General features: G+C 44.7%; 1 protein-coding gene across 1 annotated transcript in view; it reads right to left on the reverse strand.

The window, feature by feature from the left end:
* EBPL (EBP like) overlaps positions 1-9,795 on the reverse strand; it is a 33,541-nt gene extending 23,746 nt beyond the window's left edge. Inside the window, exon 1 of the mRNA XM_026493227.4 lies at positions 9,591-9,795. Within this exon, the coding sequence (XP_026349012.1) occupies positions 9,591-9,761 (171 nt within the window). The 5' untranslated portion in view covers positions 9,762-9,795. The remainder of the gene's footprint in view (positions 1-9,590) is intronic.
* Positions 9,796-17,459: the final 7,664 nt, after the last annotated feature.

The raw sequence follows: 17,459 nt of genomic DNA on the forward strand, positions 1-17,459 counted from the left end.
TTATATGAAATTCCAGAAACAGTAAACCGTTAATGCCAAGAAAGCAGATCAGTGTTTCCTGATGCCAGAGGTCACGGTGGGGAACATCTGCAAAGGGAGGGGAGAAATCTTTGTCAGAAAGTGATGGAAATGTTCTATACTGTGATTGTGATGGTGGTCACACGACTCCACACTCAGCAAACTCAGCAAACTGTACTCCCCAGGGGTGGATTTTATTGTATGGAAATTATAACTCCATAAAGCTGGAATGGAGAATAAGGGAATTTAGAAAGTGGTTGGTTACTATGTTTAGACCTATCCCAATAGTTTCCTCTTATAGCAACAACCACTTAATGTACAAAAGCAAAATATCTCCCAGTAGCAATAAAAATATAGAAATATTTAGAAGTCAAATTTAAGAGACCATAACCTGAAGATTCAAACAAATTGAGATCCACTCAATTCTTAGAAGAGACTCAGTATTGTAAAGATACCACTCACTCCTGAGTTCATGTAGGAGGTTAAGAAAATCCCAAATCAAAACACCAAGTTTTAGAATCTGGCAAAGGGAATCTAAAGTTCACGTGGAAGGATTCATTTTTAAGTGTTTGAAAGCGAGTGGGAAGAAGCTTCGTTTGTCAGATATTAAAATGCACGATAAGGCTAAAATAATAGAAAACTGTATGGGCAGAACGGAAACTGAAAGCGTCATAAAACAGAACCAAATTTTTAAAACCTCCCAATTTATCCATGCATAGAAAAGATTTTAGTATATGATAAAAATTGAATTTCAAGTAAGTGGAGAAAGGATGGATTAGTCAACAAATGCAGCGGAGACACTTTCTTGGCCAAAAGAAGAGGATGTAAAATGAACTATGAGTGAAATTGTCGGTACTAGCGTATGAACACCCCTTTCAGCTCAATAAGGAAAAGATGAAGAGCCGTATAGAAAAACAGGCTATTGGGGCGCATGGGTGGCACAGTAAGTTAAGCATCCAGCTCGGGTTGTGATCTTGGGGTGGTGAGATGGAGCCCTGTGATGAGCCCCAAGTCGGGCTCTGTGCCGAGCACGGAGTGGGCTTGAGATTCTCTCCCTCCCTCTGCCTCTCCCGCTGGTGCTCTCTCTCGCTCGCTCTAAAAATAAATAAGTCCTAAAAAAAAGGACAAACAGACTATTAAGGGGTGGACCCCAGGATCCAAGCCCCATATTCCTGTCCCAAAGCCTGGCACAGAACAGCAGGTCTGCCCACCTTCTAGAAAGCATGAGGCTCTGTTAGGGAGGGGATCATGGGATCAGGATGGAGCAAAGATTAGACACTCCTTTTTTTCTGGGAATCACGTACGTCTCCCAGGTTCTCATGAGACCCTACAAAAGAAGGAAGACTCCTAATAAGGGGTTGAATTTCCCACTCCTGGACAGGATGGAGGCTTGCCAATTCAATTTATTTTGATTTTTTTCAGCTCAATTAAACTTGTCCAATAGAAAAAAACATACCTGCTCAAGGATGTTTGTTATAAAATTTTGGCTGTTTGTAGTGGCAAAAGAAGTCAGAAATAACCTGAAGTTGCATGGTTGGTTCAATTATCCACGCTATGGAATAATATGCAACTATTAAGAGAAAGGGTATCAGGGCACCTGGCTGGCTCAGTCAGTAGAGCACATGACTCAATCTCAGGGTCATGAGTTCAAGTCCCACAATGGGAATAGCGATTAGTTAAAAAAGAGAGAGAGAGAGAGAAAGGCTATCTCGGCCTGGGTCCCCTGGAAATCATTAGACTGTGTTCCGCCACTTTTATGGGGATGGCTCTCCCAGGGAGGCTGGAAGCAGGTGGACGATGGGAAACAAGACAGAGAAGGGGGATGGGAGGGTCCTCGGGTCTGAGGCTGCATCACTGAGCTTAGTAACTTAGTAACCCCACCCAGCACCACGCTAGCTGTCCCAGTCTTGACTTTTTCCAGAGACTGTACCCGCACTACTGCTTCTCTGCGGAGGGAGGAAGAAGAATTTCTCCTGGGCCAAAGGTCCATCCCAGGGCAGGGAGGGGGAAGCTGCGTGGGTCCCACGGACCTCACACCTGAGCTGCACCGCAGAGGCCTGGGGCAGGTGCTTTCTGCTCGCGGCCAAATGAGGTCAAGTTGGAGTTGGCGGCTGTGGCGGAGGCTGGACAGAGCATCTTGTCAAGGGTCAGATGAGACCCCGAAGACCTGAGCCAGTGCTTAAGAGCTATGGGATTTACTAAGGACACCTAGCGCCGCACGGCTGTGAGAAAGTAGCTGACTGGAATAGAAATAATGACTACCCTTGCGGAGTCTTTTTTTTTAAGATTTTATTTTTATTTATTTATTTGAGAGAGAGAGAGCGAGCGAGAGACAGAGAGAGCACAAGTAGGGGGAGCGGAGGGGCAGACGGAGAAGGAGAGGCAGGCTCCCCACTGAGTGGGGAGCCCGACACAGTGGGGCTCAGTCGCAGGACCCTGGGATCATGACCTGAGTGGAAGGCAGACGCTTAACCAACTGAGCCGCCCAGGCGCCCTCTTTGCAGAGTCTTTAAAAACTGGCTTCCTTCAGATCCAGCAATCCTACTTTTAGGATTTGTTCTGGGTAAATAATTATACACATTCACAAAAATGCACACGGTGCGTTCTGTACAGCTGCTGGCAACTGAAAAGAGCCTTAAGCCCAACAATTAGGGATTGGTTAAATAAGTTATACTAAGGGGCACTGGGTGGCTCCGTCAGTTGGGTGCCTGACTCTTGGTTTCGGCTCAGGTCGTGATCTTGGGGTCCTGGGATAGAGCTCTGCTTAGGGCTCTGAGCCCAGCAGGGAGTCAGCTTCCCCCCTCCCTTTCCCCCCTCCCTCTCCCTCCCCCTCCGCCCTTCCCCCTCACTCATGCACACCTCTCCCTCTCTCTCTCTCAAATAAATACATAAATCTTAAAAAAATAACTTATAATAAAGTATACTGAAATCCTCTGCCGTTATTTAAAATTATGAAGCAGTTCAAGAGACACTGCTCTAGATGGTCGCTGAACATAGTTAAGTGAAAAAAGCAACAAAGGGTGAATAGTAGGACCCCATTTTCATTAAAAGAACTCTGAAAAAACATTTATCTGGAAATATATTTTCATATAAATTCTGGAAGACTATTCTTAAGAATACGAATAATAATTACCCCTGGCTAGTTTTACCTTTCCCCCCCTTTTAGATCTGTAAATATTACACGTTTGGCAATGGTCACAGGAATATACAACTTAAACCAATTTTGTTTTAAAACACTGACTAACACAGGAAAAGCACTCTGACATTTTAGATATTTGAGCTATTTGAGGCTTAACATGTAAATGACTGATAACTACCATAAATTGAAATGACAGGATCATTCTTCCATTCATGGGATATCAACAAATTCTCCAGAATAGCTCCTGCAAATCAGGCACCATGCCAGGTACTGGGGATAGAGCAAGACAAAACAATTACGAATTGTGTTTAGTGTTACAAAGGACAAAAAACAAACATGGTATTTCCCTAGGATATTGCTTCCATTTCAAAGGAAGTAAATTTTAGCAACATCAAAATTTTTTGAAGTATTTATATACTTAGTCTTCTATTTTAGGTCAATTACAACAAAAACATTCAATTAAATGGTAAAACGTACTTAAGAATTTTTAAATATTAGTCATAAAAAATATAAAAAAGAATCAGAATCCAGATCAGGAGGCCAGTAAGAACATATATATGCAGACCTTCTTTTGTGGTTATTATAGAGCTTAATGTGGTTCAGAGCTTCCAAGCAGCCAAGTGAAAAGGGAGAAACATTGACATTGTTCTTGCTGTCAAAGCAAGAGACAAACCAATTCTTTTAGGAGAAACTAAGCTTCTCCCAGCACTTGCCTGCAAAAGCAATTTCTCATATGGGTTATACTGAGGGTGACATTAGTAACTATTATTCTCCATATGAAACAACTAGAAAAAAAACTCTCTGCTACTTTATACGCTCTGAAAGGACAAGGGTCATGTGTTTTGTCTGCATCCAGCACAGTACCTGGCCCCAAGGAGGCACTCAAATATTTGTGGAAACAAGGAACAGCAGAATTGGATTTCCTTCTGAGGTGTGGCCACCTAGACATCTATCCGTAATGCACGTCTTCTTCATGATATTAGAAAACAAACTGGATTTTGGTCTGCAGAAGTCCAAGGGCTGTGTACCCCCATACCCTGAAAAAGGCCAGTGGGTCAGTATGGGTACTGTTTCTTGGACTTTCAATTTGGCATCATTTCTAAGCTTGTGTTAAGGTTCTCCGGAGAAGTAGAACCAATGGGACGGGGTTACACACACACACACACACACACACGCACACGCACGCGCACAAAGGATTCATCGTGAGGAACTGGTCTATGTGATTGTGAAGGCTGACAAGTCCCATGATCTGCAGGGAGAGTGGGCAAGCTGGAGCCCCAGGAAAGCTGATGATGTCGTTTTAGTCTGAGTCTGGATCCCTGAGAACCAGGAGAACTGATGTAGTTTTAGTCTAAAGGCTGCAGGCTTGAAACCCAGGAAAGCCACTGTTTCAGCTTGAGTCTGAAGGAGGAAAAGGCCAATGTACCTACCAGTCTGAAGGCAGTCAGGCAGGAAGTATTCTGGCTTACTCTGACTGAAGGTCAGCATTTTTGTTCCACTCAGACCTTCAACTGATTGGATGGGGCCCACCCACATCAGGGAGGGCCATCTCCCTTACTCAGTCCACCAGTTTAAGCATTATTTATTTATTTATTTATTTACTTACTTATTTATTTTAAAGGAGGCTCCATGCCCAACATGGGGCTTGAACTCAATACCCTGAAATCAAGAGTCACATGCTCTACCACCTGAGCCAGCAAGGCGCCCCTTAAATGTCAATATTATCCAAAACACCCTCACAGAACTCTCAGAATAACATGTGGGCAAATAACCAGACATCCCATGGCTCAGTCAAGTTGACACAGCCCATGAACCATCACAAAGCTTCACTGTGATTCGCCAGGCCTGCCAAAGAGCATGAAGGCTATAGCTGCATTTACCAGAGAGGAGATCTATTCTACAGCAAAACCCACAAAGATGACAACGCCAAAAAAGGAAAGGGAAAACAGGAGACAGTAACAGGCTGTGAACTAAAAGGCAACTTGAGACCTAGTGATAAAGCAAGTGGGAGGAGGAAGAAATTTTTAGAATCCCAAGAGTCGGAGGCTGAAGTTACTGTCGTGGAAGGTGGGAACAGATGGTGATGCTAAATGGAAAAGGGTCACGTCCAAAATATACAAATTAATAGGGACTTGAGCAGCCACTGGGACTCAGGACTTCTTAAAGGAAGCCCCATGGGTGTTAAGGTAGGATGACTGGGGATAGCTGAAGCCTGAGTTTTCCATGACAACTGTCCTTCACCGTGAAGGACAAGCCTATGTCATGCTCTCAGTGAGGAAAGTGGGGTAGGAACTAGTCAATCAGAGGGGTTTGATCTGAGGACAGGGAGTAGTTTCCGGCAGATTCGGCGCTGCTGTAGGTTAATTCACGCAGCCGGGCACCGCACCAGACAGGTGCTGCACAGCCGACTTCTCGGCCCCTTCCCTTTGCCCTCTGCCATGCTCTTACTCACAGATGCTCCCAGACCTTCCCATCTCAGACAGCACCCAAAGTCCTTGCCTGCTCCTTCAACCTCTTCGAGCTACCTTCCTACACTCCTCTTCCTCCCACCACCAAATCTCTAGAAAGTCTTTCCCACTGTCTCCATTCTTTTTGCTAAGTCCTTAGCTTCTCAAACAATACTTTTACCAATGACTTTTTTTTTTTTTGAGTAAACTTTACACTCAACATGGGGCTTGAACTTATGACCCTGAAATCAAAAGTTGCATGCTTCACCCACTGAGCCAGCTAGGCACCCTTACCAAGGGCTTATTTTTTTTTTTTTTTAAGATTTTATTTATTTATTTGAGAGAGAGAGAGCGCACGCGTGCGAGCACAAGAGCAGGGTGAGGGGCAGAGAGGGAATCAGTCTCTCCTCTGAGCAGGGCTCGATCCCAGGACCCTGGGATCATGACCTGAGCAGAAGGCAGACGCTTAACGGACTGAGCCACCCAGGCGCCCAGCCCTACCAACAGCTTAATGGACTTCTTAATCACTGGACCCAGAGGCTCCGGCTCAGCCTTCACCTTTTTTTATTTTTAAATGGTGCTGCAGCAATTAACAATGATCGTGTCAGGCCTTTCCTCGGGTCCCAGGACCAGCACTCTCCTGGTTCTTGGTGTGGCCCACTGTCTCCCCTTCCTGGCTCTTCCTCTTCCTGCTTGTTCAGTATATATACATGCTTAGGCATTTTTAAAGATTCTCTTCTCATTCCTCAGCACTGTCACCTTTCTGTTCTCTCTTGCTCAGAAACTGCTCCCTCCCAGAGCTCCCTGCTGTCTCCTCCAACGCAGTAAAAACATCCAACTCCCTCCATTCTGCCCTGAATCTGTCTCTCCAGCTCATCGTGCAGTTTCAACTGCCTTCTGGCCATTTCCCCTCAACCACACACCAGAACCGCAGATTCACGGTTCTAAAATCTGACCTTCCTGTCTTCATTAGCATCGTCGACAGTACCCACCTCCTCTCCCCCCCAACGTCCGAGCGGTCACTTCGACTTACAACATTCTCCCCTGGCAGGTCTGTTGGATGCAGCTTTCTTCCCCATTTTAACTTCCGGTTCCACCTCCGCTCAGCCCTCTTTCATCTCACTCCTCACTGCACTTGCTTTCAGCTGACCTTTTTGCCTCTCCACTCTCCTTTCCAATCCACCATCCACCACAGGTCCCCTCCGCTGGGAGAGAATTCTCCATGCGGCCCTCATTTTCCTGCACCATCTGAGGTCTCTGAGCACAGGCATTTACACCAATTTAAGAATCTTTATATAAGGAGACACTCCAAGGCAGTAAAGCTTAAAAAGATCTCTTTCTCCTGAGATGTTCCAGAGTAGTAAAGATAAAGACCCGCCTTTCCTTCCCAGAGATTTGTTTACATTCTTGAGTAAAGATAAGGACTCTCTCAAGAGAAGTATGAGGAGGTCACCCCCAACTCCAGATAGATAAGATGGGAGCCCACTTTTGCGGTTCCTCGCCTGTTAACGCTCCCGCTGCGTGTGCAGGTGCCGGCGGGCCCTCACCGTGCTGCCCTCTGGCATTTGGGGGAATCAACCAGGCTAACTTGTTAATTTGTAAGAAGGGTAAAATCTCAGACCCTTTACAATTCCTGACTTCACACAATTACCACCGAATTATTTTTCAAAGAACTGCTTTGGCCAGGCTACTTCCTTGCCTGAGACCTTTCTTCAACGGCTTCCTATTACAGGACGAAATTCAAAGTCTTACTTGTCATTCAAGTGCCTTTCTGGCCTGTCCTCCCACTTCTTCCCTAGGTAGACCCTGTGCTCTAGTCAATCAGGAGATGTTTCCCAAAACACGGGCATGCATCTCCTGCCTCCCTGCGCTGGCCACGCCTAGAATGCTCTACTTAGATTGCAGATGAGGGGAAAACCATGAAGCACCCGTGCACAGAACGCCCACGGCCACCTTTGAGGAACAGTGAGGCACACCGCCGATTCCTCTAGGAACGTTGCCTTAACTCCTTCCAGGTGCACTGGTGGGAAATCAGCGTGTCCTTCACTCTGGCCATCACCAACTGGGCTGCAGAGCGGGGCTGCAGCCCCCCATAACCACATTGTGGTTGGAAGGCTGAAGGGCCTCTGGGAATGCTTGGCTGGGAACACCATCCAACGGGGAGTTCTGCATTTGATAGTGGCCAACGCATCCCAACATCTCCTCCCTTTTGAGAAGTTTAAAGGAGTCAGAAGAGGCAGCTGGGGTTCTAGAGTGAACTGCAAGTTGTAGTTCCAGTTCTCCAGGAGGCTTTCTTTCCCGATCCTAGCCCAAGCCACGTTTCTGGGTATTCTTGAGTAAACCGCCAGCCAAAGATACTATGGGCACGCATTTTCTTGCAGGCTTTAACCTTCATTCAAGTGCCCTCCTCACCAATCTCTAAGATATGGGTACAAAGATGTTAGTTGAAGCATGGTGTGTAAACAGCAAAATAAAAACATACCTATTAATATAAGCTGGCTAAGTTATCCTATTTCCTCAATTATAAGATACATCCCAATTTCACAGATTTGCCACTAGGTGGGCAAATGGGTATGTTTTAGTATCATTATACATTTTTTGTACATCTAAAATATATTATAATACATTTTCTTTAAGGGGGTTAGCCACCTGTTTTACTGCCCCTATTCTTTGGGAGACCTTGTGTCCAATGACAGCTTGAAAAATCAATTCTATAAATAAAGGAGTCGAAGGACCTATTAACTGTCTCTTATTTCCACTGTAAGCGTTTAGGAAAGAAAGAATTTCACATTGCAGCCACATCTGGTATGTGCACATATCCAGCTGATCAATATTTAGAGACCAAAGTGATTATCAAAACCTTTTTGTTTTCTTCTTTCTCAATACTATAAATTTTGGCTTCACATCAACCACAGATCTGCCTAGATCCAAGCAAGGTCATATTTGCAAAAAAGCTATTTTGCCATAGTTATTTAAAAAAAAAACCCACAACAACCTGTAGGGGCTCAATCAGTTAAGCCTCTGCCTTCCCGCTCAGGTCATGATCCCAGAGTCCTGGGATCGAGTTCTGCATCGGGCTCCCTGCTCGGCGGGGAGTCTGCTTCTCCCTCTCCGTCTGCCTGCCGCTCCCCCTGCTTGTGCTCTCTCTCTCTCTCTCTCTAATTAATAAATAAATAAAATCTTTAAAAAAAACCCAAAAACCTTAAAAAAAAAGTGTGTGCATGGAGGCGGGGGGCGGGCGGGCATTTCAACAGAATTCCCTTAAATACTAACCTCCTGGTTATTTATAAAATGGGTTGAATTTTTAGGGACACGGTTCCCAAAGCCGGGCATGATACAAAGAATGCAAGCTTTGGAGCCAGACTCCCATTGCCTCGGAACCATGCCAGCTGTGTGGCCCTGTAAAGTCACCTAACTTTGCAGGTCTTGTTTTCTCCTCTGTAAAACAGGGACCGTAAGTAGATTACAGGGTGTTGTGAAGATCGGAAATAGTAAACACAGTGCTGTGCCTGGCATACAGTCATTACCCAAAACACGGTGATTACTCTCAGGGCACGCGGGACGTTTTGCTTGGTACCGGCCCTCGGACTTCGCGCCTCCTCCTCTGTCCCTGGCTCCCTCTGGGGCACTCAAAAACTCGCTCTCCATTAGTTTCCGTCAACAGTGATGTGCAGGTCACGGAAGCCAAGGCCCTGCGTTGCTGACACTCAAACTAACATAACACAGTACAGAAATAACCATTTCCAGAGGGTTTTTTGTTCGTTCGTTTTCATTGGCAGAGGAACTGGGACTCCCTGGAAGGTACGCGCTCTTTCTACACTAGGGAACGGAGGGGTGCAGCACCGCGGCCTCCAGGCACCTCCGGGTCTCCGCAGACCGACTGCCTGCTGCAGGGCGTGGGGCGGCCAACTGGTCCCGGTCCTTTTCCGGGAACACCCCGCGACCAGGAACGGGAGGGTCCCGAGAGCGGTGGCGCCCGCACTTACCAGGGCGAAATGCACCAGGGCGTCGTAGCAGAGCCAGGCGAGCACCCCGCGGTCCGCCGCTCCCCGGCCGCGGCCCAGGCGCAGGCCCAGCGCGCAGCCCGCGAGCAGCAGCGCGGCGCACAGCAGCAGCGAGCGGCCCGCCGCCGCCCCCAGCTCCCAGCCCGCGCCCATGCTGCCGGCTGACCGCCAGCCTACACCGGGTAGCCCGCGGAGGAGCGGCGGGGCGGGGCTGCTCGGCGCGGGGGCGGGGCTGCTCGGCGCGGGGGCGGGGCTGCTCGGCGCGGGGGCGGGGCTGCTCGGCGCGGGGGCGGGGCTGCTCGGCGCGGGGGCGGGGCTGCTCGGCGCGGGGGCGGGGCTGCTCGGCGCGGGGGCGGGGCTGCTCGGCGCGGGGGCGGGGCTGCTCGGCGCGGGGGCGGGGCTGCTCGGCGCGGGCGCGCGGGCGGGCGAGAGGCTTCCTTTCCCGCCTGGCCCCCGGGCCAGCCAGGCGAGCTGGGAGGTTTTCAGAGTCGGGATCTTGCTCACGAACCCGCCCTAGACCAGACCTGTTCCCAGCCCCAGCCCCAGCCCCAAAGCCTGGTAGTACGCACACCTTCTGAGGCGCTTTAATTTTCAACAAGGTTCAAAACCTATAAGCAGCAAAGCGAAGTCCAAATGGCAGAAATTTTGCCAAGAGACGGGGAAGAATTTTAGGAACAGAAGGTTCTAATTAAGCCCTTGCAAGTGTTGCAGGAGAGGTGAGCGCCAAGGGCATTTTCAGCCAGCAGCAGGCTTTTTAAAGGCCCGGTGGCTTACTCTGACCCTATTTCTTAAAAACCCACAGACGCAGCAAAAGTATGGGTGGGGGAGAGGAGCCATAGGTCGTATTGGCTTGACACTGGATTCTTTTAACGTTATCTTACCCAAGTCACAACCACCCTACGAGGTCAATGTTCTCCTAGTTTACAAATACGAAAACAGCCTCAGACAAAATAACTCGCCTACGGACGCTCAGCGACTACGGAAGCCAGAACCCACGAGACCTTTGCTTTCTGACCCTGCACGCTGCTCTGTTAGTGGGCAATTCTAGCTCTCCCCTAATGAAGGGCCACTTCGTCCTGATCACCACGTTAACGTTTTCTCTCTGCTTTTGCTAGCATCTTGTTTGCTTTTAATCTCCTCGCTCTCTTTCTTACGCCTCCCTTACTTAGACTTAGCACTGGGCAAAGGAGTCAGAGTTTAAAAAAATTGTAACCCTTATTGACCAAGCCTGTGCTTTCAGTTTTGGATAGCCAGATAAAATACAGGATGCCCAGATAAACTTGAGATTCAGATTAAAAAAAAAAAGAAAAGAAATTTTAAATACTTATACCGAAGTATCACTAGGGTACTTCTGCTAAAAAATTATTTGTTTCAAAAGGTGCCTTACAAATACGATGGAATATTATTCAGCCATAAAAAGGAAGATATCCTCTCACATGTTACAGCATGGATAAACCTTGAGGACATTATGCTGAGATAAGCCAGTCACAAAAAGAGAAATAGTGGTATGATTTTATTTATATATAAGTGGTACCTAAGTAGCCGTATCCCTAGAGACAGAAAATGGAATGAAAGTTGCCAGGGGCTCGGGGGAGGATAAAAAGAGAAGTTGTTTAATGGCTATAGGGTTTCAATTTTGCAAGATGAAAAAGTTATGGAGTATGGTTGCAAACCATGTGAATATACTTAGCACTACTGAACTGTACACTTAAAAATGGTTGTGATGGCAAATTTTGTTATGTATATCTTACCACAACTTAAAAAATATGATTTCTGGCACTGAGCACAATTTCAAAAACTTTCTCTGCTGGTTACTCCCCACATATTTTAATAGCATTTAACACCAGATAAATTATTTATTTACACATTTATTGCTAGTCTCTTGCCACTAGAGTATCCACATGGCCAGGGATTATGGATGGTATGTTGACTGCTCTTTCCCTGGCACCTGTCACAGAGTTTGGCATATACTAGTTGCTCAAGTAAGTGCATGCCGACTGAAGAAGTGAGTATACCGTCTTGCCACCTATGCTTTGGATTCTCTCCTGTACCTTAGAAAATTGATCATCACTCTTCTCATGTGTAGTCAACATCTTTCTCACTGGGATTTCCCCCACCAATTTCCCCACATCACCCTTTAGTGACCCTGCCCTCCCCTTCTGACCAAAATAAAACCCTGACTGGATTCAATGTCCCCATATTGTGTCCCTGCTCCTCAGACTTTCCTACTCTAGTTTCCACCCTCGTCTCAGTGATACAGCTCTCACTATGATGACTGGTGACATGTTATCACTAACCCAAAGGACATTTCCTGTCCTCACTTTGACTTCTCAACAGCATCTCTGGGCCCTGGAATCTCTTTTCCCTCCATTTTCTGAGGAAACACACAGCATTTACTTTTCACTTCCCTATCTATACCTTGTGTTCCCTTTGTAAGCTCATCCTCCACTACATGGGCATTCATGTTGGAAGTCCACATGCTGTCCTACACCCTGTTCTCACTCCGACTGCTGGACCCAGGCAATTTCACGCTCACCCGCTGCATTAATAACCACCAAAACAGCGGAGAATTCAAATCTCTAGCCCAGCTCTCTCCTCTGAGCTCCAGACCAGTATTTCCAACTGCCCTACTTGACAGTCATTTAAATGTCTCAACACAACCCAAACTGAACTCATCACGCTCTATTCCCTGAGTCTTTTCCAGTGTTCCCTATCTTGTGCTACTTCCACTCATCGGTTCTGCAACCCACAACCTAAAAATCATCCTTGGTATTTCCCTCTCCTCAAACTCCAGATCTAAGGCATCACCAACTCCTATTTTAGCACCAAGTATCCCTTGATTCCATCCATTTCATGGACCAAGCTGTTCAGCATCTCTTGCCTCAGTGCTTCACACTCACTAATGTGACCACTAGATACCACTAACCCCAAGTACATTTCCTGTCCTTACCTTATCAGCCAAGGATTGTTATTACACATGATTCTTCTATCATCACTCTTGTAGAATGATAATGATAATGAGTAACAATGATTTCCCATTGCTCTTAGACTGACTTACCAGCTGTGGGGCCTGGCCCCTACCAATCTCTTTAGCCCCTCCCATGTCCCTAGTAATCCTGCTCCCTGTCATTATTTTTGCTCTAGTTATACTTTTTTCTTTTCTTCAACATTTTATTTATTTGCTTATTTATTTAACAGAGAGAGTGCACAAACAGGGGGAGCAGCAGGCAGAGGGAGGGAGAGGGAGAAGACTCCTCACTGAGTGGGGAGCCCGACACAGGGCTTGATCCCAGGACCCCAGGATCATGACCTGAGCCGAAGGCAGACACTTAACTGACTGAGCCACCTAGGCACCCCTGTACTTGCTTTCTTTCACTCCATTTAACTCACCATGGTGCTTCCTCTGACTGAAGACATGGAAAGGATAAACAGAATCTGATCTTATTATGAGGAAAATTGGGCTGAAATCAGTAATATGGCATTTATAAATTCTTATATTTAGGTTTGAAAGTGTAAATGCCTAACTACCAAGTCAAAGAGAGCTGAGGCTGTTACTTGATCACAAATCTAATTATGATGAAGCTGGTAGAATAATTGAAAAATTCTCCTCCACATTAATAGAATTAAGTGTCCAGATAATGGACTGTTCCTATTCCATTTTACCCAGCAACTAGTCACATCGTACTCTATTCTTGGGGTCTTTGGAATGCATGATGCGACAGGAACCAGTTCCAGGAACGACTTTATATGCAGTTGGCTGAAAGGCATGGCGTGTCCAGGGTGAGGAAGGTAACTGACAAATGCAGATCTGTGTCTTCTGCTAATGAGGAAGAGCAAAAGTTCGTTTACAGAGATGGTCATTTACAGCGGTGCCTTTTGTTCGGTATTAAGACAAGAGTTGGTAACAACTAAAGCTATTCTGCAATGTAGAACAGGCTCGCTTAGAGCATTTCATCATTGCTTCTCAAACTCCCCAACTCCTGCTCCTGCAGGAATGCTTCCGTAAAAGAGCCTGCCTCAAAAATCTGATTTTATCTTTAAAATGTTACAGAAAATGTGTCCTTTACTCTGTAACACTTAGGCTTGTATTACCATAAAACTGCTCTACTTATCATCAGGTAAAGCCGCTGTCCCACGAGGATGTGTTTACATTGTGGATTTACTCGTTACTTGGCACAAGGCCCCATTTATCTTTAGGTACCAGTTTGACAAAAGAGACTGACTCAAGAAGGCAGATGGCAATTTTGTTAGGGTAGGGAAGAGGGGTAAGTCCCCTGCAGGGAAGACAGCCTTTATAGCATGACTCAACCATAGTTCCACTGCTTTTGGTCATTTTTAATAAACTTACAAGTTTCCTGATGGGGCCAATCTCTCACAATGCTTCAAAGAAGTGCTTTTCAGACAAGGCTGTGATTTTCTGGCCCCACCCCAGCTTGCCCAGAGAACTTAAATATCTCAACTAAACAGGTCTGAAAAACACTGCTACAGGGCAGTGTTGTGAAAACTGTGGGCAATTAACACATTTGCTTGTTTCACACACCTTCTTTTTGTAGCCACAGGATAAATTCAAGAAGGTTAGTACTTCCTCCATATTCCCATTTTTATCTTAAGTCCTTTGCAATAGATGGGGCTTAGTACTACCAGGAGTTCCTACAGATGGGTGATAGGGCTGGCTTTGATTTCTCCTAAAATGGAGAATGAAGAAAAGGTATATTTTTGTCTCCTCTTTTTATCTGATGCATCTGAGCAAAGTCTGGGACTACACAACAAAGAGACATGACTTAACCCAGTGGTTTGCACCCAGGCAAATCTGGCTCCCAGGGGCCGGACATTGGCAATGCCTGAAGACAATTTTGGTTGTCACGACGACTGGGGAACGCAGAGGTACTTAGTGGGGAGAGCCTGAAGATGCCGCTAAACGTCCTACAATGCACAGGATGGAACCCACAGCAAAGGATTAGCCAGCCTCAAATGGCAATAGCGCAGGGCTGGAGAAACCCTGATTTAGGTCAAAGTTAGTTGAGGGGTTTCATGGACAAATTAGGAGGCTAAAGGAGGGGAACATTCTCACATCTCTTTTCCCACTTTCTCTTAATATAGTACTGAGCCCTACCTATACGCATGGACAGATACACCCCTATCTCTACATAGTACTTTTTGAGAATCACTCTACCACTACTTTTTGGCTTTATGTACAACATAAAGAGTTCTTTTAAAACTTTAGACAAATGAGTGGTGGGTTATACAGAGCACTCCTTGGGTTATATGCCTTAAGACTTACAGCTTAATATACAGAAATTACACTCTCTTTCTCCAAATAGATTTAATTGAAATCCCCCCGGTTCAACTAGGGTTAAAAAAATTCAAACCATCACTGTAAGACAACGGACATTCTCATGAGTTTTCACTTGCAATAATTAAATAATCCTCTAAAAAGGACAACTCTTCTGAAGGAAATCATGGCAAGAGGACATAAAGGTACTATCACATTTATTTACTTGTATACACTGACTTCTTTCAAAAATAATTTGAAGTGGCATTATAATAAGTAAAAATATCTGTGTATTCAAAAGTTCAGTTGCTCTTTTGTCCTTTTAATTAATCCAAGATTTCATTCAGAGCCACAACCTCTATCTCCCAGGTTAAAACTTCCCAGTTTACTTCAATTACTATCTTCCACAGTTACTTGTTCTCAAGGACTAGACAAGCCATAAAGTCTGATTTTGTTGTTTCTTTCATGAGAGTCATAATCACACCATTTTCTCAAACGGCCTAAGTCATGGTATTTAAACCTGAGGTAGGCAGGGAGAAGGCCACATGACGAGGCCGACAGCGGGGCGCTGGAGGGACGCAGCTACAAGCTCAGGAAGCCAAGCACTGCCGGGTCCTCGGAAGCTGGGAAGAGACAAAGAGGGTCCTCCCCAGAGCGTACACAGAGTGTCCAGCCCGCACCTTGATCTCCGACTTCTGGCCTCCAGAACTGGACAACAGTAAGCTCCTACTGTTTTAAGCCACCGGGTTTGCGGTACTGTTAACAGCAGCTCAGGAAATTAATAAAGATTTGGGTGTTTCTTATTTGTCACAAAATACCTGAAACCCAGCATTGTTGTTGTCCTGGTTTGTTATAGTGGAAGAGAGAAATTAAAATACAATGAAAGAGTAATTCATGATTTGCCTCCCTTGTGGCTGATGTTTGAAAAATAGTTCCAAATTTAAATCTAACCCCGCAGAAAACAAAACTAGGAAATTAAGAAACTTTTAGAAATAAGTTCTTCAATGTTTTATCATATTTGATAGCAGCTTTTTTTATTGGTTACAAAACCTAAGCCCATATACAAAATTAGGAACACATTTAGATGCCTCTTTTGAAAGAACGTTTTAGTCTTTTTTAACTGAGTTTAAAAAAAATAAAAACAATGCAATTTTTCAACACTGTTCTGAAAACTTAAAAGTGCAGCAATATACTTAGTTTCCTTTGTCTACGAAATGGTGCAATTCCAATTCCAAACTGATAAGGTCACAACAAATTGAATCAAGCAAATGCATACGTATGTCTGCACTACTTGATGCTAATGTTCACCTATGTTAGTTCGCACTGAAAACACAAGAGGAAATAGGAATCGGCACAGTAGAGGCCCAATTTAATCTCAACGTGTGCAAAATTTAAAAGGTAACTGTCAGTAAGTAGTATGGAGAGTCCAGAAGAAACTAAACTGGAAGGGGTACAATTCACAATATCGAGAAGATTTGGACTTTAAGGGTTTCACCGAAGTTTGTGACCTTAATTAGCTCTGACTTTGTTATTCCTACTTTTAGGGAACACCACACAGTTTCAAAAATTTCGACTACAGTGTCTGAACAGGATGCAGTTACCATATGAAGCTTTAACTCAAAATTTGGATAAAGAAAAAAAGGCACAATGAACTTCAACTCAATTTTATGTGCACAAGAGTTGAAAAATCTGAGCCACCTTAAAGAGAAATTGATTCTAAAATTTATAAAACCTATAAATAATCAGAGGCCAAACCACTATATTAAAACAGATTCTCTAGCAAGTAAAAATCTTGCAGTTTAAACATACGCTTGTATCCATTTTAGATACAAGACAAAACTCACTCTTTAAAGTGGCTCCACCTTGGCAGATACATATATTTGTAATGAATGCACACCTGCTATGTGTTGTTTCTCAGTGAAAACACCCCAGCTGATTCACGAAGCTCTGATGGCATCTGTCTCATCTTCATCACAGTAAATACACCCCCCATCAGATACTAAATTAGTTTCGATTTTCTATCCCTTCACATCAATGCATTGGGAAATTATACCCAGTAAACAATAGCAACAAAACCATTTCTGTGACAGCAAAAATTATTCAGTTTAAAAATTTTCAAATCCCTATTCTTTCATTAATAACTGGGTCAGACAATTTACCAAAAGCAAGGACTTTACATAGTAATACCAGATTTTGCAGAACTGCTTAAAGATCACTGCAAATCAGGTTTATGTCAAATAACTGCAGATTATTCCTCTACACAGATCCATGTCTGAATCTTTTAATATATGAATATGCTTTTAGAATAGGATCTGAATTAACTTTCCCAATACTCAAAGAATGAAGTTTTATAACACTTCTAAATAGTTGCTGGTTTGTTGCCAACCACATTATCAAAAGCACTGGTTACTAAGTAAAAAATATTTTAAGACTAAATTACAGTAAACATGAAAGCTCCACAGTTTAAACCCAATATAAATCAACCATATCCAATTATCAATTTAAAACAAAAAATATTAACTCCTGAAAGCTGAAAGCAAGATTTTTTTTTTAAACATCACCAATCAGGACTTTAGACC

Source organism: Ursus arctos, unplaced genomic scaffold, assembly GCF_023065955.2.
Source record: "Ursus arctos isolate Adak ecotype North America unplaced genomic scaffold, UrsArc2.0 scaffold_10, whole genome shotgun sequence".
In the NCBI taxonomy this organism is placed as follows: Eukaryota; Metazoa; Chordata; class Mammalia; order Carnivora; family Ursidae; genus Ursus; species Ursus arctos.